Source organism: Symphodus melops (assembly GCF_947650265.1).
Source record: "Symphodus melops genome assembly, chromosome: 3".
NCBI classification, from domain to species: domain Eukaryota; kingdom Metazoa; phylum Chordata; class Actinopteri; order Labriformes; family Labridae; genus Symphodus; species Symphodus melops.
In genome coordinates, this window is record NC_136693.1 from 22,361,520 (window position 1) to 22,387,272 (window position 25,753).

The following is a 25,753-nucleotide window of genomic DNA, read 5'->3' on the forward strand; positions in this document are numbered from 1 at the left end:
TTAAAAATTAGAGTGGTTAGACTGCAGAAAGGTTTTAACACCGCTGCATAGCTGGCTAAGTATTGAAGCTTCAGTGTTGGCGGAATGGCAACCAGCTTGCACATCCAGATGAGTGGTCTGGGTAACGGCTCTCTCCAATGTTTTGAATTTGAACTGCAGTCCCCATTTTAAAGTGTACGTGTCAGAGTTACATTGCTCCTTAAATAGCAAACACATTGAAAATATGAGTCAACGTCAAAAACACATAAATTCTACAATCTTTGAAACAAACAAAAAATATCCATCAAAATGAAAGTCTGACTGTGGCTCTGTATTGCTGGTCCACAACTAAAATGCGCATGGACCTTCATATCCCCCGGGCCTCATCCATAAAGTCCTCACTCAGCACATCTGAATAACAGAATGCAGTCACGTAGTGCACACGTAGACACTCTCACACTCACACACACGCACACGCACACACACACACGCACACACACACACACACACACGCACACACATACTATACATACACGCAGAAATAACACCTCGTTTTACTGCATTTCTTGCAAATATTGATGCTCTGTTGCTCCCAAAATTAACTGTCATCTTTTCCCTGTCATTTTTTTTCTGTGATTTTCCCAGCTATGCATTTTTCTGTGTTTGCTCAGGGGGAAACACTCACCACTGAATTTCAATTTGTTTTTAACACAGTGCATGATCATTCCCCATGCTGGTGGCTAGCACTGCAAACAGCTCTATGATTTTTTGTGTGGGTATGTGTGCATAATTATACGCGTACCAGCATGTGTTTGCCTCTGGATGTGAATGTGTGGGGACAGTGTGTTTGGGTGTTTGTTTCTGTGTTTGTTGTTTGTGCACATCAATATGTGGGAGAGAGAGAAAGGACTTTTTTTCCAGCTGTCCCCTTTGCAAACCAAAAGGAAAAGTGTCTTCTAACACAAAGATAACAGCCTGAGCTGACAAAGCTGCCTTCCGTGTGGCGTCTAATCCGCAGAGACAAACACTCCCTCTCACATCCACTCACACACTTTTCTGTAATCCTCACTTGTCTGTGCGCTCCCATTGTCTGAGCTCCCATTCTCTGAGATGACACTTCAAAGCTGGTGTAACAACACATTGTATATCTGCCCCTGCAAACGGCTCTGAAGGACTTTAAACTCCCATAATTCTTTGGTGTCTGTGTCTCCACACATGGACACAATGCTCAAAGTGTCTAATCTCACACACTTATGGTAGCCTAATACACTTTTTTTCATCCTCATATGACAGAGGATGTTTGAGGCTAGGGAAAAATGTTATTCAGTATCAAAAAGAGCAAGCTCCCCAGAATAAAACAGGACAGAAGAGAAACACAGAGAGAAACTTTTCAGGTAGCGAGTCTACGTCTAACTGACTGGATAACATCCCAATCAGATAATCTACATTCCTGTCTGACTCCAAGTCCTTGCAACTGACAGCTTGTTTCCCTGCTTGTGATATACAGCAGACGAGTTTTTCAGGAACCAGACTGTTTTTATCCCAGGTATAAACAGATTGTGACTAACTCCAGTTTGGATGCATTTCTATCATAATGCTTGCATTATGACACTAACACACGAAAAAAAAAAATTCAGTTTTCTTTTTCTGTAGCTCTTGAAGACTCTTAAATAGGTGGAGTCTTTTTTTTTAACCCTCACTGTGCAATAACACACTTTCACTTGTATATGCAATAATCTCACCCAAAGTGCAATAATCGCAATAATAATAATCATTGTTTTGCCATACTTTGTACATTTTGCTTTTTCTATGCATATTTTGTGTATTTCTCTTTTTTCCAATGGAGTGTTCTATTAGTTATTTATTATTCTTTATATTGTTACTTTTTTGTTACCTGCTGCATTTTATTTTAGTCTTATATGCTGCTGGAAACCTACATTTCCGTGAGGGAGTAATCGCAAAGGGATCAATAAAGTCTAAGTCTAAGTCTAGTTAAAACTGTCTTTAAAGTCCTGAGTTCGATATGTAACAGTTCGCTGTGGCTTAGTGATAGATTAGGTTGTCTCTTAACTGGAAGGGTTGGGGGTTTGATCCCCAGCTCAGAAACATCTTTCAGTGTCCTTGGGAAAGACACTGAACCCCTTTGAGCTCATGCTGCTGCGAAAGTGGGGTGTAAATGTGTATGAATGAAACAAGTTAATAATGATGGAAACATAACATAGCAGCCTTCACCATCAGAGTGTAAATTTTTTTGTGAATGGGTATATTTGATTGCAGTTGTAAAAAGTGCTCAGAGTAGGAAGACAACTAGACTTAAGCTAGCAAGACTTGAGCTTGCTAAACAAGCTCAAGTCTTGAATCCAATCGTTCATTTGTTATTGTTATTTTATTTGTATTTTTTGGGGGGGTTTTCATATACCCATCCATCCATTTTCCACCGCTTATATATATATATGTATGTGTATATATATATATATATATATATATATATATATATATATGTGTGTGTGTATGTGTGTGTGTGTGTGTGTGTGTGTGTGTATGTGTGTGTGTGTGTATGTGTGTGTGTGTGTATATATATATAGTTATAACTTTTTTATTAATTAAAGATGATCGTGTTAACAGTCTTTCAACCATCGCTCATTCACTGATCTGATTATGGTGATACTGCTAAAAACAAATAAAATCATTAAGATTTGACTGATTCTTTGAAACATTGACCTTTAGGTGTCCGTCGAGTGTCTTTGCTTCCAGAAGCTTTTTCTTACCTGTGGTTGGTTGACCCTTAAGCTGTAATTCACTTGGTCATCAGCCTCACTATGTGTTGGGGTCATTTTGCTCTCTGCTTCCATCACAGCATCGCCTCTGTTTCTATTAAAACAAGCCCACATGCACAAACACTGAGTGTGGTTTCTGTAAGCACTATAGAGTTTGACTGTGATACACCCCCTGTCACCAGCAATACGAGCCTGGCGGGGAGCTATTGATTGGTCCTGACAGAACCAATTACATTCAGTGACAGATAGAGACATGAAGTTGTCCACAGGGAGGAAAAACACTAGAGAGTGTGAGCGAGAAGCAGAGATAAAAGACAAAGGAACATAGAAAATAAATATCCATATTTATCTAGTTATTCGAACAGATGCTTTTCCAACATTTCACTTTCTTTTTATATCTCTTTTTACAGCTTGTACAGCCTGTTTGAGCAAGGGCTCTCTTTCACATTTTTAGTCAATGTTAGTGTTGATGTACCTGACTTTAAGTCTTCCATACATAAAAACTTCTCTTGACTTTTTTTTTTTAAGAGAAATGCAGGTATTTTTATTGATTACTATTTATTAATTTGTGTATAAAGTCAAAGGTCCCCAATTTAAAGTGTTGTCTAAACACAGTCAGTAAAGTTTTATCTTCTTCATTTCTAGGGTGTATGACTACCAGCGTGTGCCGGCCTCCTTGTCTCCTCTCCCTCTGGGACCCAGTTTGGCCAAGAGATCCCGTTCCTCCTCCTACTCCACCGGGCACAGACGCAGCCGTGACAGAACCCACTCCAAAAGCTCACGAGCCCACTCAACTAGTTCATCCACAGCCAAGTGTGAGTAATATGTAAAGACTATGTCAAGAAAAGGTTACATACAAAGCTGCAGATTTACATAATTTGCCTTTGTGTTAAATGTTCAATCCTAAACAATTAAAAGCAAGTATCCTCACATCTTTAATGCCTCAGCCTTTATAGTCACACAAAATAGGCTGCATTTAATTAACTTAGTGTTTTAATAGACATTTTTAATATACATTTTTTAGTAAGCAATGGCCATTTGGACAGCTCTCCTTTTTTTTTTTCAAAATTTGAAATAGAAAAATATGAAACTCTTGTCAATACTGCATCTTAACTAGGCAGCTGCAGGCAATGTAACTTATTTTGTTCTTCTGTTAGCATAGCTTAGCACAAAAATTGGAAACAGGGGAAAACATGTTGTCAGGCTCTGATAAAAAATAAATAAGAGGAAAAATACATTTGTCAAAGATCATATTTACTCATAATAAGCTGTTTGTTAATTTTTTTAAATCAGAATGAAAACATGGCAATATTCTCCAACGCTAACATGTTTCTATCGAGTACTTTAAAACTGGGTGTGTAAGACGTCTTTACATTTTGACTGTCCCTACAGTGGGCATGGAGGAGTTGCAGGTGATTAAAAAGGAGCTGACTCTGATAAAGACACAGATCGATGGTCTGCTTGACAGTCTGGACAGGATGGACACACACCGGAATGACAACAAAGGTAAGACACTCATTCACATAGACAGTGGAGGCAGGTCAACGTGTAATCTATAAGCACATCAAAACAAGAGAAAGGCAGAATGTGACAATATGCCTCTTAATATTTTGGGTCTGTGCTGAGAAGGTGTGTGGGGGGGGATGATGTGCACAAGTACATTCACTGCTATTTCACCTGACAAATGAATTATCTCCCTCCAGTCAGGATGAAGATGTCGGTCTCTTGATGTATGACTCTGGGAAATTATGGAACATACTGCACAAACAGAGTAGTTAAATGACTAATGCATTTTCAAACAAAGGATACAAATTCAGGGACTGAAAGTAAAGCACCTTTTTTAGTTGAGGCACAAGCCGCTGCTGCCCTCATGTGGACATTTGAATCAATTGTCACTGAACCGAACAACAGGAGCCACAGAACAGAGAAAACGGGACAAAGAATTTTTATCCTGCCAAAGGTGACGGGGTTTACAGCAATTTTATTTAAACTGATTGTAAACTGAAGTGCCATCCGTTCTCCTCTGAGTCTTATACTGTATATAATAGAGAGTGTGTGTGTGTGTGTGTGTGTGTGTGTGTGTGTGTGTGTGTGTGTGTGTGTGTGTGTGTGAGAGAGAGAGAGAGAGAGAGAGAGAGAGAGAGAGAGAGAGAGAGGAAGTGAGAGAGTTTTTTGTAAAGAAGAAAACAGACAAGGGCTCAACCTTGAACTGACAATCTAAACATCATAACAAGAGTATAATTAAGAAAGTATTTAACTTGTGTAATAGAGTTTGAAAGCTGTATCAACACCTTGATACAGCTTGTGGCCTGTGTGTGCATCAGTGTGTGTTGTATAGTATCTACTTTGAATCACTTTCTGGCAATTAATAGCTCTTATCTTCATATTAATTTATTTACTACTGAACATGATTGACCAGTTCCACTATTCAGTCTGCTCCCTCGTTCTGTCATCTCTCTATCTCTTTTTTTGTCCGTCATCCTGTCACTTCCACTCTTTGTTTTCTCCTCGTCATCGAGTGCAAAGTCAGTCTTTCTAATTCTGTGTGTTGTAGGTTCTCCACTGAGAGAGGACAGTCAAGCTGGCTCAGGGTCCGCTCTGTCCGCCAGCAGCCCTGAGCACTCTCTCTCCTCCCTCTCCCCACCCAGCGCCCGCCATCGAATCCACAGAGAGCCTGATGATGACCACCACACGGTAAACACACCTCAAATGTGTCTTCATTTATTTTGGAATAACTAAAAAGTGCCACCACTCTTCTTGTGAAAACCTCACTGTGTGATCCTTGGCAGTTAAATTAAAAGACTAATCCATAGGAATGAACGGGTTATAAACTTGCCTTAGAAATGGAAAAAAAAAAAAAGATAATTCAATTAAGTTACAGTTACAAAATTATTATTTATTATTATAATGTAATCATTGTTGTACTTTTAGAGTAGCAAAAAACAAGGGAATCAGATGTTTCAAACTGGTAAAGAGAACTGGTGTAATACTGAGACACCACCGTAAAACTAATTTATGCTCATGCATTACATTTTACTGAGTCATTCTGAATGTGCACTTTAACAAAATCATTCTGTTTTCTCTTTCTTTCCTTTATCTTGTCTATCTGTCTGTCTGTCTGTCTGTCTGTCTGTCTGTCTGTCTGTCTGTCTGTCTGTCTGTCTGTCTGTCTGTCTGTCTGTCTGTCTGTCTGTCTGTCTGTCTGTCTGTCTGTCTGTCTGTCTGTCTGTCTACTTCAGATGAGCAACCACAGCTCAGACCCAGAGGAGGAAATATGAAGGAGGAAAATAAGAAGACATAGAAGACCTGGATTAAGTGCCAAACATGGAGGAAGAGAACAAAAACTATGAAGTCAACACACATATCAGAGGATCAGCTCCCCTCCAATAGAGTGTTCATTTCAGACAACACAAGGCATCTTATTGTTTCACAACAGCTTGTTTTCTGTGAACATAGTTTGAGGAACTACAAAAAACACTGACATTGGTGACTTTAACAAATGGAGTAGGCTACATGCACATAATTGCAAAAAATGTGTTATGTTAAATTGAGAGAGTGACAGATAGAGAGAGAGAGAGGGATCTTATCCTGAGATTAATTATACAGATTACTGAGAGGCATGGTGGTAAATTAAACTTACTTTTATTAATCCTGCCTAGCAGACCACCCTATTGTACTGTGTTAGCCGATTTGTACAGAAATTTCCAATATTAATACAAATATTTCATTATTAATCCAAATGAGACAATAGACTTCTCTGATTAAAACATTATGTAAGCAGTTTACCAGGTCAGCTTGTTCACATTACGTCTTTTTCTAAATATGGTGCAAAATTTCACAGACATCATAATTGTGCAGTCATTCTAGTCTCCAAATGAAACTGCATAGTTTCAGCTGAATCTCCAGAAACTGTTTTCATTAAAAGGGTGACTCTGTTCTTTTTAAATTATGTGTATTTCTTTTTTAATAAAGCCCAGAACTTATATAATGCAAACTGAATGAGGCAGATGCATAAAGTATGGGTGGTTTCAACAACTAAAGATTATTGTCATTTTTAGGATTAGGGCATCGATAGACTAGTGTGCACGTAAAGTTTCTCTGCAAATGCTGGACTATTTTGACCTGTTAAAGCAAATCTATGTGCACTCAGATTTAATCGCTGAAGAGAATACATCCCCCCACTCCCCCAGTTTGAAGTAATCAAAATGTAGCGATCAGAGTAAATCATAGTTATCACTGAGAGGCTGAAGAGATCATTCAATGTGATTGACATAAATGTAAATGATCTTGTTGCAGAAAAAAAGGTGTTTTCTCTATTTTAGATATTAGAGGAATGTTGCAAATGCTCTTCCACCATGTATTTGGCACTTTAAGACATGCAGACATGCAGGTCAGTGTGTAATATTGTGTATTATTGTAAACTTTTCTGTAATTGTTGAATTGTCTGATTTGAACCTTGCTTTAGGACTTAACATGTTTGTTTTTAAAGAAAAGCAGCAACGTATGAGGATAATTCCTATTGTGTTACATGTTTTTGTTTGCATTCTTAAAATGAGCCAAGTGGAATTACTCCATTTCACAGTAGTAAAGGTATTTTCATATTGAGTACAAACACAGTAAATGGTGGTGTGTTTTCTTTCATTTTTAAGTGGTAATGGAAATAATGTGAGGTCTATGGCATAATTTAAACAAACAAGTGGAGGTACTGTTTTAAAACTAGGGGGTGAGGTGCATTAATGTTACAATATTTGAAGGATACTAAAGAGATCTAAGGAACGCAGTAAGTGTTGGCAAACACTATAGGTCACCTTTGTATCAAACCAGCTTCTCTGAACAACCAGCACAGCTTCATCCGCTGATCTAAGATTGGCCAGGCACATACAGAGTTAAATGATCTGTAAAATATGTTGGGGCAAGATTGTAATGCTTTAAAAGTCAGTAAAACATCTTTAAATCATTTTGATAAAAAAAAAAGACGCAGCCAGTGTACGCTGAGATGAATAGGAGCCGTTCTAATATTTTGTTCCTAGCTGTTTGTTCCTGTGGCTTTCTGAACTAATTGGAGTTAGTGAAGGGAGCTCTGACTGATGCCAGTGAATAATGTAAAAGAAGAAAAGATAGCATTATAACTGTGTGCAAATCAGTTGAGAGGAAGGTTGTTATTTTGGAAATGTGTTTGAAATAAACAGGATTTGACCATATTGAGTACATGAGTATCAAAACAATATTCTGAATCAAAAGTGATTTTTTTTTTTTTTGCTCTCAGTGTGATGTTGCTGTTTAGGGACCAAGTGTGCTGTAAGGCTGGAGGCATGAACAAATATGACTTCAGATTATATTTGTCATCCAACATCTCATTACTGAGGTTTAAGAGTAAACTAAAGTAAAATAAAATTGTTTCATCATCTGGTTGAAGGGGAACATACATCTACAGTAAGTATGAATGATGGGAGATACTGTGGCTCTGAATGATCTGACTGTGGGGTCCCAGTTAAATGAAAAACAACAGCAAGCCTCATATAGAACTTTGGGGTACTTGAAAACTTCAAAATGTTCAATTGGACAGGCAGGACTGTGGGAATTGTAGCGTTTAAAGAAGGAGTAGTAATGTGGAGTAGTCAACAGTGTCAAAAGCAGCAGATCTAGAAGGACAAGAAGAGAACGTTCCCTTCTATCAACTATAAATGAAGTTGACTTCCACTTGGGCTGTTTCAGTATTGTGGCGATCTGGTCATATAATCAATTTATTAGGTTGAAATGACTTTCTTGTGTACATTTGACAGAAATGACAACTTAGAGGTTGGTGTAATTGTTTAGAGATGATAACTTGTTTGTTTTTTTAATTGCATGTTTAAAACAAACCAGCAGTTAGGCATATTTGTCAGAAAAAAAAAACACATCAGAAAGACACCATATCAAAAGAAACACTCTCCATTTTATTCCATTAATTTACTAATTGTCTTTGTACGGTCCACTTCGATCATGTGTTACCACAAAGTTCAAAGAGTGACAAAGAGTTCTTGCACAACCAGTCTTCTATTGACAAAGAGATAAGCCAGTGTGGGCTGAATTTTGCTCTGAACAGGACACTCTACAGACCTTCATGTGACAAAAAATCACATGCTGTAAAATAAGCCATATAAACCATAAAATCAAATTATTTGGTTAAAACTGCTGACCCACTTTGGATTCTATTTATAAGCGCACATGAGTGCCAACAGGCTCCAGCAACTCAAGGGTCATGTTTTGCCTGAAAATAAGGTAAGCTCAACTATTTATAAATATATATAAACTAATAGAAGGTTCAAAGAAACTTTTGATAGTTTGATAGTGTCTGCATGAACTCAGGCTTAATAAATTGTTTGTAAAGTTGAAGGAGGCTGCAAAATGAGCTATCAAAAGTCCAATGTGTGAAAGTATAGGAATTGATAATAATCAACGATGGAAACATAACTGTTCAATCTTATATCTTAATTAAAATACTGCACATTTGCAGTCAACATTTATTCAAGTTCAATTTGATTGTCTGAAGGATGTATATTTTAATAAATATTTTTCATAAATGTTTACAATCTGAGGTTAATATTCAACTATTTAATATATTTTGAATTCCGATGCATGAAACCTTACAAAAAAACTATAATTATCTATGATTATTCAGATCAAAGTTTAAATTTAACAAAGATAACTCCAACCACAATTATTAATGGATAAAGAAGGAAACGGGCATGTGATGACTGATCAATTTATTAGGTTGAAATGACTTTGATAAAACAGTTTTTATTTAAAGATGGGATGTTGAAGTTTCAAAGTTCCAAAAGCTCAAATGAAGCGGTGTGATATTAATGCCTCATGTCAAGAGGGGTTGCATAAATTCAAGTTTTTGCTGGCAGTCAAGTAATATGCATGAGAATTATCGTCATTTTCTGATGTGAATGCTTCAGAGTCAATAAATCTTTATTTTTATCTCTTAAAGTCTCACTCCCTTCTTTTGTAGGTTACAGCAATGAGCTCACCCAGTCCTCTGACCACCCATGTGCTCAACACTGCCATGGGTGTCCCTGGCTCCCAAATGGCCCTTAGTCTCTATCGACAAGACCCATCCACTAATGCCTGGAGTTTGATCACGTCTGGGTAAAAACCTGAGGATAATAGCCTTATGCAAAAACAACACACATTGGAGTCATAAATTATTATCATTAGGGTAATCTCAAAAAATGCAATCCTTATATTTTGTCTGAACAGAGTCACTAATGATGATGGCCGTTGTCCAGGACTCATCACAAAACAAATGTTTAAACCTGGGGTGTATAAAATGCATTTTGACACTGCTCAGTACTGGGAGAGCATGGGAGAGACCAGCTTCTATCCATATGTTGAGGTGAGGAAATTATTTGTATTGAGATGTCAACATTGTTACTCTACAGCTGCCTTTCCTGCTTTAGGATGTATTGTATTTTTGTAATCACATCACTGAATCATTAGCCATGCCACATATAAATTGTTATATGCTACTTGCAATTGTTGATCACATTATTGTTGTTGTTGTTTTCCAGATTGTGTTCACCATCATTGACCCTGGACAAAAGTACCATGTCCCTCTGCTGCTGAGTCGTTTCTCTTATAACACATACAGAGGGAGCTAGAGATGCTGGCTTTACTCCCCTGCTGAGGATACCTCCTTCTAACAAATAACTTGAATTATGTTTTCATCAGTATCCGATATTATTTGTAAATTCATAAACCTATTAAACTACGTGTTTTTATCAAATGTGTTGGTATTTTACAATGATGCATGTGAATACATATGCCTTTTGTTTATTCACAAACATCAACATTCTTTAAAAAGACTAGAAGTCAAATTCAGTATAACTTTCTACTATCAAAAACTGAATTACTGCATAACTAATTAGAAAAAAAATAATTAATTCCTCAATAGTGAAATCAACGTTTTTGTCCCGTGTGACTCTGTTCTCGATTGCTTTACCCTGTGTGTTAGATCGTCCGATTTTGATTAGCCACCCCTGAGCCACAGGGCCTTGTCTTTGATGCGAGTTTGGAGTGCATTATATTGGATCACATCGTTGTTTAGTCTTCAGAGTCACAAAATAGCTGTAAACCATGGCCGACGACGAATTAGAGGCTATAAGACAGCAGAGAATGGCGGAGCTTCAGGCAAAGCATGGGGTAAGGAAAAAACACGTGTCTTTTTTTTCAGACAGCTATTGCTGCTGGAGCTAAACTAGTCGCCACAACTCAACTGTGTCGACTGACACTTCAGAGGATGTGTAGCTCACTTGTGATAGCATGAGACGATATTAATGCAGTCAGCGAGACAAAATCACAGTAATAAAAGATCCGATCTCCTCAGTTTGACGGCGCACACCCCTCTGATAAGCAACCAATGCACGCTGAGGAAACTGAAACAAAGAGGGTTTAAACTGATGAGTCGAGTCTGGGTGGGGTAAATTTGATTGTCGGTTTGTTATGCACTAAGTGAGGTGACAGAATGGTTTATTTAAATGTTAACCACAGCATTGTATCAGATTTCAATCAAAGGCTTAATCTATCTGAACACAGTAATGTTTCAGCCCTGCACATACAGTTTAGACAACAAACCCAGGCTTTAGCAGAGCACGACAAATCACGATGTTAGTTTGAGAAGATATTAACTTATCATCATAGAAAATGTAGCCCTGGAATAGATAACAGACAAGCGCGAGGACATCAGAATGGAAAGCCATATGACTTTTTGAGATGACGTCACTGTCACCTTGCATATTACCACAGAGTACTAACGACTTTACATTTCACATTTTGAAATAGTCCAACCCACTGCATATGTTATTTTTCATTATTCATTAAACACTTTCCAAGAAGTAGTAATGAGGTTTAAATTGTTTTTATGAAATCAATCAAACAGAACTTAAATCAGGAAAATCATAGGTAAACACTTTTCAGCATTAAGCCTTCATGTCAGGTAATAAACAAACTCAGTATCAAGTTTTACTTCTTCTTCTTATTCAATCTTTCATGTCATTGTATTTTTACGTTCTTCCAGAATTCTTCAAATAATCAACAAGGAGAGGAGGCCAAACAAAGGTACAGTGTGTTTAATAATTCAACAGCCTACAAGTATAGTGATCTAATATATCAGTCATATTATATATCAAATTAGGACTGATTCAAGCTGCACAATATCTAGCATTGTAGGAAGAAACAGTTCATTCAAATACTGTATATTAAAGAGCTTCTGATCAACATAGTAATGATTATGGTTAGTGCTCCTGGGCTCATATTGTTTCTTTTCATTCACAGAGAAACGGAGATGAGGAATTCTATATTGGCACAAGTTCTTGACCAGTCTGCCCGTGCCAGATGTAAGATTGTTTACATATTCATATCTGTGTTCTGATGATTTTGAACATATATGTGGGTAACCTAAGTGTGTATCAACCCACACTATTTGAAATCAATCCACTTAGTCCTTTGTTTCTGATCTGCATAAATCTTACCACACTTAAAACATACAAAACATGTCATACTACTAAAATATGAGCACAATTAAATATTTTCCTTTTTATTAGTGAGCAACCTTGCTTTGGTGAAACCGGATAAGGCCAAAGCAGTTGAAAACTATCTCATTCAAATGGCTCGATTTGGAAAGTTAGGGGGAAAGGTAAGTGAATGACTCCTGATGCCTGCAGCACTGATGCTGTCAACCTTGCTTCCAGCTAAGTCATGAATGAATCTTCTCTTTTCTCAGATTTCCGAGACAGGTTTAATCGAGATTCTAGAAAAAGTCAGTCAGCAAACAGAGAAGAAGACAACGGTCAAAGTGAGATTATTGACATATCAAATCATTTTCATTCACATTCATTACATTGGTTCATCCAGTATTTTTGTCCTTTCTTATTTTAGTTCAACAGAAGGCGGGTGATGGACTCTGATGATGAGGATGATTAATACGTTTGAACATGAGGCCTGAGAAGAACCGGGACATTATTTACTGGGACTTTGAAGCACCTTAACTAACTGGATAATGAGATGCCACACTAGATTCTGTGTTTCTGGACACTGTATGCTAAGAAGGAAGACCAACAGAGTGGAGTAATCAATGTGGCACATTTATGGTGTTCTCTTAAGATATCTGTTGGTAAAGCTGTGCACGGCTTATGATTACCCCTGATGGCTCATGGTGCTGTTTGACTCCACCAATACTTCTCAATTGTTACTTGTTTTTTTATGTTTTACCATGACTTCTGCTCATCAAACTAAACAATTCAGATGGTATGCCGCTGTTGCGTTTATTTCGACTGTTCTGTAAATACATTAGACAGTTCTCTATTAGTGGAACGCTTCCCATTAGTACTGGAGTTTTCTTGGATATTTTCTTTTTGCTGACATTTCTTTATCTTGAAGGTTTACTTAAACAATTGGCAAAAGCCTTAAAGTTCATCTTCTGAACAATTTCTAAAATTTTCAGTTTTCATATCAATTTTTTCAAAATATTCCTGTTAATTTCCTTTTTTTCCTTTCAAAATGTGATTCAATTGGGTAAATAGATAGTTATCCTAATTGTGAGTACACTCAAGACATGAAGAGAACACTTGCAGCATTGTCCCAAATTTACTGATCTTAATGGCTCCTTAAACGGATTCAACTGCTTTTAAAATAAAAGGCAAAAAAATACTTTTTGTATTTTTCCTCTGGAAGAACCTCGCTGTCGTTTCAATAGCATTACTGCTTTGGGGATATTGTTATTTACATGAGTGCTTTTCCTATGTGGTCTGAATTTTAATGAAATAAGTAATAGTTATACTCTTTGATATTACTATTAATAAGAAGAAGCACCATGTTCATTTGTTCGATATTTATTACCCCAACAATCTAGACGATACCATTTGCGGCAATGACATCTTGACAGCGACGTCTCGTGCTCCTAACTAGCCTCATGCGTTCCACTCTTCCACAAGTGCTACACGCAGTTCTGCCAGGTCAAGTGGGGGTGACGTACAAGCATCCAGTCACTGCTTCAGCTGGTCCCAGATGTGCTCTATGGATTTCAGGTCAGGGGGCATTGCTGATCATATGAGGCATTTAAACTTCCTGAAGTTGAGCTGTGACAATTCTGGCACGATGTGGTGGAGCATTATCATCCATGAACAGAAAGATGGGGATCTGCTGGTTGAATTCGGGGATGATGATGGGTTCTATTGTGTCTCTGAGGTAAGAACTTGCAGTGACTGAGCCATCTACAATAAACAAATCAGTTTTGAGCTGACTGCTGATCCCTGCCCTGACTGTTGCACCTCCTCCAACAAAGTGAACCCTGGGGACCGTGTTGACCTCGGTCATGTTGAACACTGATGACCATAATTTCTGTGCAAGGTGACCCAACACTCATCAGTGAACAGGACAGTAGACCACTGCTGCATTGTCCAGGTCACATGGTCTTGTGGCCATTTCAAACCGTGTCTTGGTGTCAGTAGAGTCACCTGCAATGGTCATATGGCATTCAAGCCAAAGCGGTGGAGTCGGTTATGAATGGTTTGTCTGGAAACCCTAGCCTCCCTCACTTCTCATTTACTGCAGCTTTGTGGCAGTAGCATAACTGTCGGAGGGTATTGGTCATCATTGCGGTCCATCACACCTGGATCTTTCACCAACACTGCCAGTAGTTGTGTCTTGCTGCAAGTCTGCTCATGATGACACTTTGAGACACACCAAGTTCACGACCAACAGCTGACATCCTGCTACCAACCTGAAGGCGCGCTATGGCCAGGTGGCGCTGCTCGTCCGTAAAGTGACGTTGTGTGTTCATGGCTGCTTGAATGATGGACTGGGAATGACTTATTGGCAATACCAGCTTTTTATTCTCCCAGAATGTTGAAATTGATGCCACATTGAAAAGGGTTGTCTTCTTGTATTCTTGTATATTGGCCCCAATATGTAAGGTGTATTGTAAAACAAATACCTTATGTACGAAACCCACTGGGGACCTCACAATATCCCTAGTAGTGTGTTTTTTTAAATTTGTTTTTATTATTATTAACTGCCATTTACAATAACCTCCACCAACCCTACGCATTTGAGGGTTGGTCTCTGTCCTTGCCCCATTTCGCACGACTGTGGTCAGATGACTTCTCATTGGCTACTTCGACCGTTTCCTCATCACTGCTCGGCTCTGATTGGTGGGATGGCTCGGTCATGTGTTCTACACTCACCAATCGACAGAGTCCTCGAGGATATGCTAAAGCTAAACTGAATAATAGTAAACTGAACTCGAGAGGAGCCTTGTAAAGTGTTTTTCAGATTATTCAGGTATCAACACAAACATACAAATACAGCTATGCCTGGGGATAGTGTGGATAAGCCAAACATAGTGACATGCACCGCTCCTGTGAATATAGCTGTCATTAAATACTGTAAGTATGACCACGACTCGTGTAGATTTGAACTGTAGGTGTATAACGCTTAAAATAAGACTAATCCCTAATTGTGCATCTTTATCCTGTTTGGTGACTTGTGTTTTGTGTCCATCTGGGTTGTGACTGTGTCCAGCCAATGTGACGGTGTTACATTCATACAGTGTAAATATTAAGGTTACAATGGATGTAGGAGCTGAAGATTTAGATCACGTGTCTTAACTGAAAAAATAGAGAAATAAAGGGCCATGTGTTAGGGTCTGTCATTAACTCGCACTCATTCTTCTGCAAGTCTCCAGTTGAAATGGTCACTGTTTGTGTGACACTGTTTTACATGACCTTTAGTGCATTTGTTTCCAGCATGTCAAATATGAATTAATTGCACGACTCTGTATTATAAATGCTACCTTTGCAGGGGGGAAGAGAAATGAACAACTCATTCTACCCATAAACTCCTCTCTGAGTGTCACATTGCATCAAGACCAGGTAAAACATCATGTTCATCTCTTAAAATATCTTAATGCACCTTCAAACCATTGTATTACTGTCAGAGCTGCAACAGAAAACAACAGTTTCTCCTGCAATCATCTTAAAACAAAGTGTTGCTAAATCAGTTCTGCTGGTCACAGAAAGTTTTTGTCTCATTCTAGCAGAAACTAAAAAAAAAAAAAAAAGATTCAGGGCTAGTTTGAGTATAGGGTCAATGTTTGTTCTTGTACAATGTGAGGAAGCATTTCAAGAAAAAATAGATAGCGTCTGATTCTGAAAATGTTTTTATTAGTGGTTGAATAGTTCCTTGATAATGAGAACTATACGTAGTTACCCTGTGATGTGCATAAGTCTCGATGCTAAAATCTGTTTCTTAAATATCTGACCTCATTTCCTCCTTCTGTTCAGCTGAAAACTACCACAACAGTTGCCACCAGCAGGTCCTTTCAGGAAGATCGAATATGGCTCAATGGCAAAGAGGAGGACATAAACCATCCAAGGCTGCAGTCTTGTCTCAGAGAGAGTGAGTCCTGTCCTCCCCTCCCCCCCCAATAACACTATAATAAAAGGACCTAGCTGAAAGAAAAGAGTCAGCCAGGCCAGGGTGTAATTTTTCTGTTTCTCTCTAAATCTAGTTCGACGATTATCAAGGAAGAGACGTAATGATGGGGACCCCTCTTTGGATGCTTCTGGTTTATCTCACAAAGTCCACATTTGCTCTGTTAACAACTTCCCCACTGCTGCCGGACTTGCTTCCTCAGCAGCTGGATTTGCTTGTCTAGGTAAGAATGTGTATAAACTTTCCATGACAAAAACAATTTTTCTTTCAACACAATAAATAATTTAAGCTATATTACTTTTTTTTAATTGATGTAACTTTTTTGTTTTACGTTTCAATATCGCCATGCTGCAGTTTACACTCTTGCCCGAGTGTTTGGTGTAGAAGGGGAGCTGTCTGGGATTGCTAGGCAAGGTTCAGGCAGTGCATGTCGGAGTATCTATGGAGGGTTTGTCCAATGGCTCATGGGACAGAAAGAAGATGGCAAGGACAGTCTCGCCCAGCAGGTGGAGCCAGAGAGTCATTGGCCTGAGCTCAGGATACTTGTGCTTGTGGTAAGTGTGTTTTTGTGAATTTGAGAGAGAAAAAATGCCATATGGGTCCAGAAGAACAGGTAGCTTAAGATTTCTTGTCTTACATGTACAACAAACAACGTGACTGGTGTTCATAATGCACATTTTAAGGAGCAATATGTAAGATATCTGCCGAATTAAATCCATCCGAAAACGACCTTACTATGTCATTAGTCATTAAGGAAACATGCTATGCTGAAGTGCTGGCTGCTCTGACAACAACACAACCGCCACTATGTTCCCCCTTTCTACTTTTTGATTCAAGTGTGGAATGGTCAGTGTTTGTTTGGACCACTGAAGGTAGGCAGTTTCCAGGCACCCCTACACAGCAGTTTGGGACCCCCTTTGGTTTGCAAGATATGAGACCAGTTATCACGACTTACCAACACATGTTGTAATGCTGGAAGTGGGCAAGCAAATTTATAACTGATTCTACCCGACCTAGAAAGCTTCTGCATTTTTTTCTAACAAGCAAGTAAAAATGGTATAAATGCACATTTTCACAGGCCTGCGCTGAGAGGAAGCCAGTGGGCAGCACTTCTGGGATGCAAACAAGTGTACAAACAAGCTGTCTCTTGAAGGTATTTTATTTTACTTCAGATGTTTGCTATTCAGTTAAGTTACATTACAAACATGTTTAAACTGCTTTGAAAGTTGTGCCAAAGAAGGTCTACGTCAATTTTTTCTGTGTTTGTGGCCGTAGCACCGTGCTGAGTCTGTCGTCCCAGGCCGGATGGCAGAGATGATCGAAGCAGTGCGAAGAAAAGACTTTGCTGCGTTCGCTGAACTCACCATGAAGGACAGTAACCAGTTCCATGCCACCTGCCTCGACACCTATCCTCCCATCTTCTACCTCAACAGTGTGTCACAGCAGGTTATCAATGTGGTGCATCGGTATAACAGACACTACGGAGAGACACGGGTGAGCAACTTTACACTTCCACCTCTAGCTGCCTTTGTCTCATGTTTAAACCCAGTGTTCTATTTATTTCGACAGCTTTGTGTGAAAGCTGCTTTGAAATTGAAAACTTGTTACTGCATTAGCACACAACTCAAAACTACAACTCTGACTCAACAAGGCATAGGGAATAATGGATTGTGATCTCAGTTCTCTGAATGAAAAACCATCAATTAAATGGATCATGGTGTCTTGAAAGGGTATAAAATACTCAGAAATTAAACCACAAACACACTTAATAGCTGTTTTTTCATGTGTAAGTCTCTTAAAAATATGATAATCTACTCACTACAATATGTTTAACTATAGAAATGTATAATACTGATATGAGTCATTGTATCGTGCCTCAGTTTATGCAGCTGAAATTCTAAAATGGTGTAATACAGATGTGAAACTCGAAGGGGTTTTTTTTACACCAGGGAACAGAAAAGTCTCTCTACAGGACCGTCACAATCTGTTTGTGTACTTCTAGTTGGCATACACATTCGATGCAGGACCCAACGCTGTGATCTTCACGCTCCAGCAGCATGTTCCTGAGTTTGTTGAGGTGGTTCAACATTTCTTCCCTCCTGAGACCAACGGAGGACAGTGAGTCATTTATATTTAGATGAATACCGTAAATTCCGGACTATTGAGCGCACCTGGATATAAGCCGCACCAGCTAAAAATAGGTAAAAAAATGTATTTGTACATATATAAGCCGCACTTGATTATAAGCCGCAGGTGTCCACGTTATAACAAGAGCTATTTACACAGAAAGACATTTTTTTAACTTTTAATGAAATACGTACTACTGGTAACATCCGCAAATATGAAGCCTACTGTAAATCCTTTATCAAACAGTGTCTGTAACGCGGCTGATGAAAAAGATTACCGTAATATATTTCACAGGAAAAAGTCCATCCATTCACTGCCTCAGAATGACTTCATTACTCACTTCCTCAGTCTCTTTTTCGTTGTCGCTGTCAGTGTCAACTTTACGTGCAGCAGCTCTATTTCCTTCTTTGACAGCCAGTTCGATCGCCTTTAACTTGAAAGCTGCATCATATGTATTTCTCCATGTGTTTTCCATGATGAGGGTGCGTGCATAAAGCGCAAAATGACTGATATTAAGATCCGATGTGACGAAGTCAAATGTTTTTGCGGCACAAGTTCATTGTCCCGCAAGAAAAATCCATAAATAAGCCGCATCGTTTTAAAAGCCGCAGTGTTAAAAACCACGACAAAAAGTAGCGGCTTATAGTCCGAAATTTACGGTACTTTAGATCCCTAGATAAGCTGTTTTACTCTGTTGTAAAGGTGTATTTTTTCCGCCTCTGATATATGACTCATTGCTTGTTTCCTTCTCTGCAGCTTTATTAGGGGTCTTCCAGTTAAACAAGCTGCTATTTCTGAGGAGCTGAAGCAGGCTATTGGCCTTGAGCCCATGTCAAAGGGAATAAGCTACATTATTAGTACCAAGGTACACTTAAAGACATTGATGGATTCATATACTGTTGCTCAAAAAGTTATTGTAAATGTAGTGTTAGTTTACATCAGGCAGCAAAGTGAACTGATCTTGATTTCTGTTTAACTTCAGGTTACTTTAAAAGACTGCACAGCATACAGTTAATGGCTGTGATATCTCTATATCGGGAGATAGTGACACACATTTAGTAATCTTTCCACATTTCCTTTTAACCTTCTCCCTCTTACCCAACATTGTGTTGCACATGTGCAGTTGAAATTGTGTCACACACTTTGTGATATACAGTTTTTGCTTCCTTGTACTGATAGAAACACTAGTGAGTTAAATTGCTAAGATGTTATTAGAATAATAAATCTGAGAGTCTAAAAGGAATATGTTCGTTGGAATAACTATTATTTTCTTTTTCTCTGTTCAAGGCTGGACCAGGTCCTTGTGTGTTGATGGATCCCACTCAGCATCTACTTGGATCTGACGGGCTTCCTAAAGAAAATGTGTGATCTTAAACAGTGGACAAAATTGAATAGCATAATAATGAATACAGTCAGCAGGAATTACTTTTGTATTGATGATATGTAATGTGATATTTTTAAAAGTAACGTCAGACACTCATCATTTTGGATTTTTTCTGTCTTCTCTCATTTGCCTAATTTCCACTCCTGTGTTCTTGTTAACAATTCTCAGGAACTACAGGTAGATGTAAAGAGGGGTTTTTTTTAATCTCTAAACTAAATACTGTAAAACTATGCAGCTGATCTCTTCCTCTCAAATGACTATAAATATGTTTTCATATATTGGTCACTTTCATAACGTTTTCATTTGACATCATGCAGAAAATAATTTCAGACCTACGGTATGTCTGTTTCATAAATAAAAATATATTTTAGTCTATAAGAGTGTTTCACGTTTTGACTACTGTCATTTCCAGGTTCATGTTTGGTTTGCTTACTAGGTCAGGGTCCAGGGACAGGAACAAAGAAAGTACAAATACAATGTCAGTTCAATGTGACTTACACTGAAAGCATTAATCATCATTGTTATATTTTATATTAAAAAACAGATTAACATAATTAAGTCTAAGAAAAGACTTAAGAGTGAACTACAAAAATGCACTAAAGGGCTTCCTTTGTGTCTCGGCAGACATCTTTGAAGGTCTTTCTGTAAAGACTTTATACAGAACAGAATCACAATCATTCAGTTTAATTGGTTATAATTAGGCTTATTGCTACTCCGACAAAAATCTCTGTAAAACTTTCAGGTGAAGGTTCAAACAAAGGTCCAGTGTTTAAAAGTTTCACTCAAGTCAATATGAGGAGAAAGGAAAAGCAGAAAGACAAGCAAACATCGAAACTTAAAAATAACTTGGGAGCGCAGAAAGGACTGAAAGAACCTGTCTGTACTGGTTAGCCCCTCCCCTTTCGTGCTTTAAGCCACGCCCCTCAACGAGCACGTCCACATTCCTTCAGTAAATACTTCTGCTTCCTTGTAGAAACAATCACTGTGAGTCGCTCTGCACGAGAGTCATAGCTGTCTTTAGAGGGGCTGCTCAGGTGAACACGATGGGGAAAATAGAGTGGGCGATGTGGGCCAATGAACAAGCTCTGGCCTCTGGACTCAGTGAGTATAAAAAAAAATCTCCAAAGATAATTAAAATCTTATTCACAGATTTTAATTGTATAAAGTTTTAAATCTTTTTTTCAGAGGAGAACGTGTCTTGAATGTCTCTCGTCTGTTAATAAGTTATGTCTAATTATTTATATTAGTTTAGTAATTGTCCTTTTTATTTAATCACATCAGTAGACTATGTCAAATCATTTCTATAAACTCTATATTATGAACTGCTTTGATGAGAAATTCAACTTCTTCATAGTTAGATTAATGTACAATTCCTCATATAATGGTCTTTAACAGGAACCTTCCTTGTTAAGTGTTCATTTAATCTTTCTGTTTCCTCCTTTCAGTTTACCTCACAGGAGGCATTGTTGGGGTGGCTGGACAGTTTAGAGGTTGGCAGTTTGCTGCGTTTGCTGTGTATCCTTGAAGCTACTTTTCATAAACTTATTCAGTTACATTTGGTTAAATGTTCTGTGCAGAACAAAATGTAGCTTTTACCTTGTTGCAAAAAACACGCTGATTAAGAATCCACTTGATCCTTCAGGTAAAGATGTGATTGTAAACAGTGAAATACATGAATGAAAATGTTTAAGTTTGTACTTGCTTTTACTTTTTGGGTACAGTGGCAGAGTATGTGTTTGTTGATTATAAGAGTTTCTGTGTGTATAATGCAAGACCTACTGAGGCTCAATCCAGACTATAAAATAACTCAATTTAAAAAAAAAAAAAGATATTTTATATTCATGAATACATGTAAGAAGTAACAAAGAAAAGTAGATTCGACATTTAAGCTCACATTTCGTTCATATCTGCATTTATTCTCCTGTATATCAGACACAATGAGTGCGTCCATCATTTTCTTTCAACAATGAGCTTTGATGTGCTATCATAGTGAACCAGTGAACCAAGTAATTTGAATCAGCCTTGACAGATAACCAGGGCTGCTGGAGTGTTTGTTTGTCTACTTGAATATCCAAGAAGCAAAAGAGCCAAGGGCACAAGTGTAGAGAGAACGTAAGTACTGCAGGTTTTACACCACTTCATGCTTTTTCATTGTCGGTTTGAGCTTTAATGGACAAAACGGTAGGTGTTTGCTCAGTCTAGTGTCTTTTTGTCCTTCAGGGGCCAGTACTGCTTCTCTGTGGTTGTCAAATCATTCGGGCCGCTTACGAGGAACTACTATGTCAGAGCCTTTATACATGCTGCGTGAGTATTTGTTTTTCAGCCACTTAACTTTGCTAGACAGCATTATTATCTTATTCCCTGTACATCATTCTGAGACTGATTTTGTTTTTTCTTCTCAATCCCTGTCTGTCTGTCTGTCTGTCTGTCTGTCTCTCTTTCTGTCTATCTTTGTAGCCTTTGTGTACCTGGGGGTTTTATGCTTGCCACGGTCCTTGGATGTGTCTGCCTCGGCATCTCCAGCATCATCTACTTTGTGGTAAGTTGTAAACGTTAACAATAACTTCAAGTAAATCAGGTTATTGACGGTGGAAATTGGTAGGTTTATCAAATGAAGCAGGAAGTGGCTTGTTGGTGGAAACGAGGAAATGGCAACAAGGAAGAGATTGTTTCATTAGCTATGTTAAGACATAACACCATGGTTGTGAAATCCAAGAAGTCAGGGGTGTGTCCAAATTCTTTAACGGAACTAGATGTGTCAAGAAAAGTTATAAATCCTTCCAGGCTGCATAGTTAATCAAAATTAAAATATGCATGTGTACAGGTGTACAGGACGAGGACCACGATTACCTCTCATCCTTTTATCATTGTAGGGATTAAAACAATATAGGTTTCAGGGAACTTGATGTTGCACTACATTACTGGTTATCATTCTTTGTTGTATGTTTTTGTTTATAGGCAGCTATCCGAGGTGAACACTGGGAGCCCATTCTTCCAAAAAAAGAAACTCCAAAGCCAGGTTTCGCAAAAAGCATCAATAAACCTCCTCAGAATCCTCCACCGAGACCTCCTCCAGAGATGCGCAGGAAACGAGTAGACGACCTGGAGGGAGCGGCTTATGACAACGCCATCGATGTTACTGCTGATGAATAACCAGTTCAGTGTTCCGTCCCCTGCCTGCCTCATTTTAGTCAAATGTTTGCCCTTGAAACCAGTCCCAGTAGGCTTTAACCAGACTCTTTTACTCTGAACAAATGAAGAGTTTTCTGAAGATGAGTGAAGCTCTACTGTCTTAGAAATGCATACTTATATATTTTTGTAACAGTGAGAGGTCAGAGAAGGATTGGTAAAGTGAATGTATTACTGATAACAAAAAAACATGCCTCTGGAGATAAACAGATGTTATAAAAGTGGTTTTCTGCACCAATCACCATGTTTGTTAGCTCAATATGTATGAATTGTATTTAGTTGGCACATAGGTTATTACCTACTGTATGTATGTTCTCGTACTGTTATTACTACTTGTGTTTCTTAAAGTCAACTAATCACAGTACTGTACATCTATATTGGATTAAATTGACTTTTTGGCTGTACATGGCTGTTTGTAGCCATTTCCCTCTTGTCCTTTAATGTCTTGTAAATAAACCCCTTTCACACTCAAATGTCTTATTCAAGAAGCTTCCCCAGGAAGTTTATTTTCAGTAATGAAATTTGTAACTTCCTCCTTTTGCAAACACAGGCATTTCAGTACACTAGAATTTCCCTCATTTATCTGAATATTCTTCTCAAATGTTTTGCCACACTGTCTTCCATTGTTTGTTTGAGATGTGATATTAGTACATCTGCCATTACTAATGGTTGTCAGACAAGTTACACAGGTTAGTGACAGTTCTTTTCTATTGTGAGATTTTGCTTTTTTGCTTTGCACAGATCTGTCAAGCAGCTGAGGTGTGTGTGAACCACCAAAAAACAATTGCACTTCCTCATTTTAGTTGGTGTGGCAGGTGTGAACCCCAATGGAATGCAGGTCTACTTTAAAGTCTTGTTTTTAATGTCCTGTAAATTGCTGTTGTATTTTCACTCACTAAAAGAACTTGTTTAATTCTTTATAGATTTTATTTCTTAGTTTATACTTTGAGGAATTTAAGATAAGGATTTGTAAAAGATTTCAAGTCTTGTTAGGTAGATTCATTTAGCCATGTTAATGCTGCCACCCCCTGCTGCTAGAGAGACGTTACAAAATATATTTCGAGCTGTGTGTGGTGCAAGAGATTCTCAGGCAAATTCATACAGCTCATTAAATGCACTCAGGCGGATTTCAAAAGTTAAGAATATTTCAACTACAAGACTGCACTCCACCTGAGTTTAGAACATCTGGAAGGGAAGGACACACGTGCGGATGTTGTTCCTGCACTTCAGCTCGGCGTTCAACACAATCATCCCACAGCAAACTGGCCCCTCTTGGATTAGGCACCCCCCTACTTAACTGGCTGCTTGACTTCCTCACAGACAGACCCCAGTCTGTGAGAGTGGGCGACAACACCTCCAGTGCCATCTCCCTGAGCACCGGCTCCCCTCAGGGCTGCGTCCTGAGTCCGCTGGCCGTGCCAGGTCCACTACTGACCACATCGTGAAGTTTGCGGACGACACAACAGTAGTGGGCCTCATCCGTGACAACAACGACATGGACTACAGAGAGGAGGTGAATCATCTGGTGGACTGATGCAGAACCAACAACCTGGTCCTGAACATCGACAAGACCATGGAGATCATCGTCGACTTCAGGAGGCACCAGTCCAGTCCTTACACACCGGAGCTCTTGTAAAAAGAGCAGCGAATGCACTTTTTGCGCCGGATGAAAAGAGCACAGCTCCCTCCCCCCATGCTCACCACCTTCTACAGAGGCACTATAGAGAGCCTCCTGACCAACTGCTTCTATGTCTAAACCAGCTTGCAGTGCCTCAGACTGGAAGTCTCTGCAGAGAGTGGTGAGGACAGCGGAAAAGATCATCAGGACTCCTCTTCCTCCTATCCGGGAGATTGCAAAAAGTCGCTGTCTGACCAGGGCAAATCAGTAGAGACTCCTCCCACCCCCACCAAGGACTGTTTTCACTGCTAGACTCTGGAAAGAGGTTCCGCAGCCTCCGTAGCAGAACCTCCAGGTTCTGTAACAGCTTCCCTCAGGCCATAAGACTCTTGAACACTACAAAATAATCCCCTCATCCCCCCTCCAAACCCAGAAACCGGATTACCTCTCATTCCCCGTCAACCCCCAAAACTGGTTTACCTCTCTGGAAAGACAATTAAACTGACAAATAAACGTGCAATATATTTATCTGTACAGTAATCTTACAACAGCTCTTGTTTTTTATGTTATATTTACATCTGCACCTTCTTTAGAAATGCAAACATTCTGCACCTTATTTTGTATATTATACAACACTCTTTATGGAAATGCTCTCTTTTATCCTGCACTACATCGAGCTAATGCAACGAAATTTCATTCTTATCTGTTCGCAAAGTTCAAATCTGAATGACAATAAAGGAAGTCTAAGTCTAAGTCTACATTTCCATGGACCTAAAATATACACGAAAAAACATCTAATCAATGCATATTATTAACTTGTCAAAGAACAAGGATGAATTCTGTAATTGAATAAGGCATCTGTCAATGTGGGTTCCAAAAGTGCAAAAACAAAGTTCTACCTTGGGTAGATCAGTGTTTAAGTGTGTACATTTCAAAAAATATTGATGAAAACTTTTTTTCAATTGTAATTAATATCTGTGAACATCCTGTCGCATTTGGTGACAATCTGATTTTGACTTCTAAAGATACATGTGATAGTGCAGGAGCTGTCCCTTTTTCAGTTTTAATTTTTTTTGGTAAGATGCATAAACCATCCAAAAAAGTAATTTTGTACTAAAATATTTGTGTACAAACATCCGTTTCATAAATTAGAAATGGTTGTGCTTGTGTTCTACCTCAACGAGGGGTATTTGGAAAACTAAA

At 38.6% G+C, this 25,753-nt stretch overlaps 5 protein-coding genes across 5 annotated transcripts in view; all 5 read left to right on the top strand.

Moving 5' to 3' along the window:
• LOC306821655 (heterogeneous nuclear ribonucleoprotein C-like 3) overlaps window positions 1-7,330 on the top strand; it is a 41,330-nt gene extending 34,000 nt beyond the window's left edge. Inside the window, exons 4-7 of the mRNA XM_079340199.1 lie at window positions 3,402-3,571; window positions 4,149-4,262; window positions 5,311-5,450; window positions 5,996-7,330. Coding sequence (XP_079196325.1) covers window positions 3,402-3,571; window positions 4,149-4,262; window positions 5,311-5,450; window positions 5,996-6,034 — 463 coding nt within the window. The 3' untranslated portion in view covers window positions 6,035-7,330. The remainder of the gene's footprint in view (window positions 1-3,401; window positions 3,572-4,148; window positions 4,263-5,310; window positions 5,451-5,995) is intronic.
• A 1,312-nt stretch (window positions 7,331-8,642) lies between these two features.
• LOC306821651 (5-hydroxyisourate hydrolase-like) lies at window positions 8,643-10,527 on the top strand. Its single transcript, XM_079340195.1, has 4 exons — window positions 8,643-9,017; window positions 9,754-9,890; window positions 10,002-10,137; window positions 10,313-10,527. Exons 1-4 carry the CDS (start codon window positions 8,964-8,966, stop codon window positions 10,400-10,402), a joined length of 417 nt encoding a protein of 138 aa, XP_079196321.1. The 5' UTR covers window positions 8,643-8,963; the 3' UTR covers window positions 10,403-10,527.
• Window positions 10,528-10,734: 207 nt separating this feature from the next.
• pdcd5 (programmed cell death 5) lies at window positions 10,735-13,124 on the top strand. The gene is made up of 6 exons (XM_079340196.1): window positions 10,735-10,943; window positions 11,818-11,858; window positions 12,075-12,136; window positions 12,344-12,435; window positions 12,523-12,594; window positions 12,678-13,124. Exons 1-6 carry the CDS (start codon window positions 10,878-10,880, stop codon window positions 12,720-12,722), a joined length of 378 nt encoding a protein of 125 aa, XP_079196322.1. The 5' UTR covers window positions 10,735-10,877; the 3' UTR covers window positions 12,723-13,124.
• A 343-nt stretch (window positions 13,125-13,467) lies between these two features.
• On the top strand, window positions 13,468-20,121 carry mvda (mevalonate (diphospho) decarboxylase a). Its single transcript, XM_079340193.1, has 10 exons — window positions 13,468-15,184; window positions 15,600-15,670; window positions 16,082-16,196; window positions 16,309-16,455; window positions 16,587-16,786; window positions 17,311-17,385; window positions 17,508-17,726; window positions 18,235-18,350; window positions 19,116-19,224; window positions 19,647-20,121. The coding sequence occupies exons 1-10, from the start codon at window positions 15,109-15,111 to the stop codon at window positions 19,725-19,727; spliced, it is 1,209 nt and encodes a 402-aa protein (XP_079196319.1). The 5' UTR covers window positions 13,468-15,108; the 3' UTR covers window positions 19,728-20,121.
• Window positions 20,122-20,668: 547 nt separating this feature from the next.
• cyba (cytochrome b-245, alpha polypeptide) lies at window positions 20,669-23,405 on the top strand. The gene is made up of 6 exons (XM_079340194.1): window positions 20,669-20,844; window positions 21,189-21,258; window positions 21,781-21,855; window positions 21,964-22,047; window positions 22,201-22,282; window positions 22,702-23,405. Exons 1-6 carry the CDS (start codon window positions 20,787-20,789, stop codon window positions 22,894-22,896), a joined length of 564 nt encoding a protein of 187 aa, XP_079196320.1. The 5' UTR covers window positions 20,669-20,786; the 3' UTR covers window positions 22,897-23,405.
• Window positions 23,406-25,753: the final 2,348 nt, after the last annotated feature.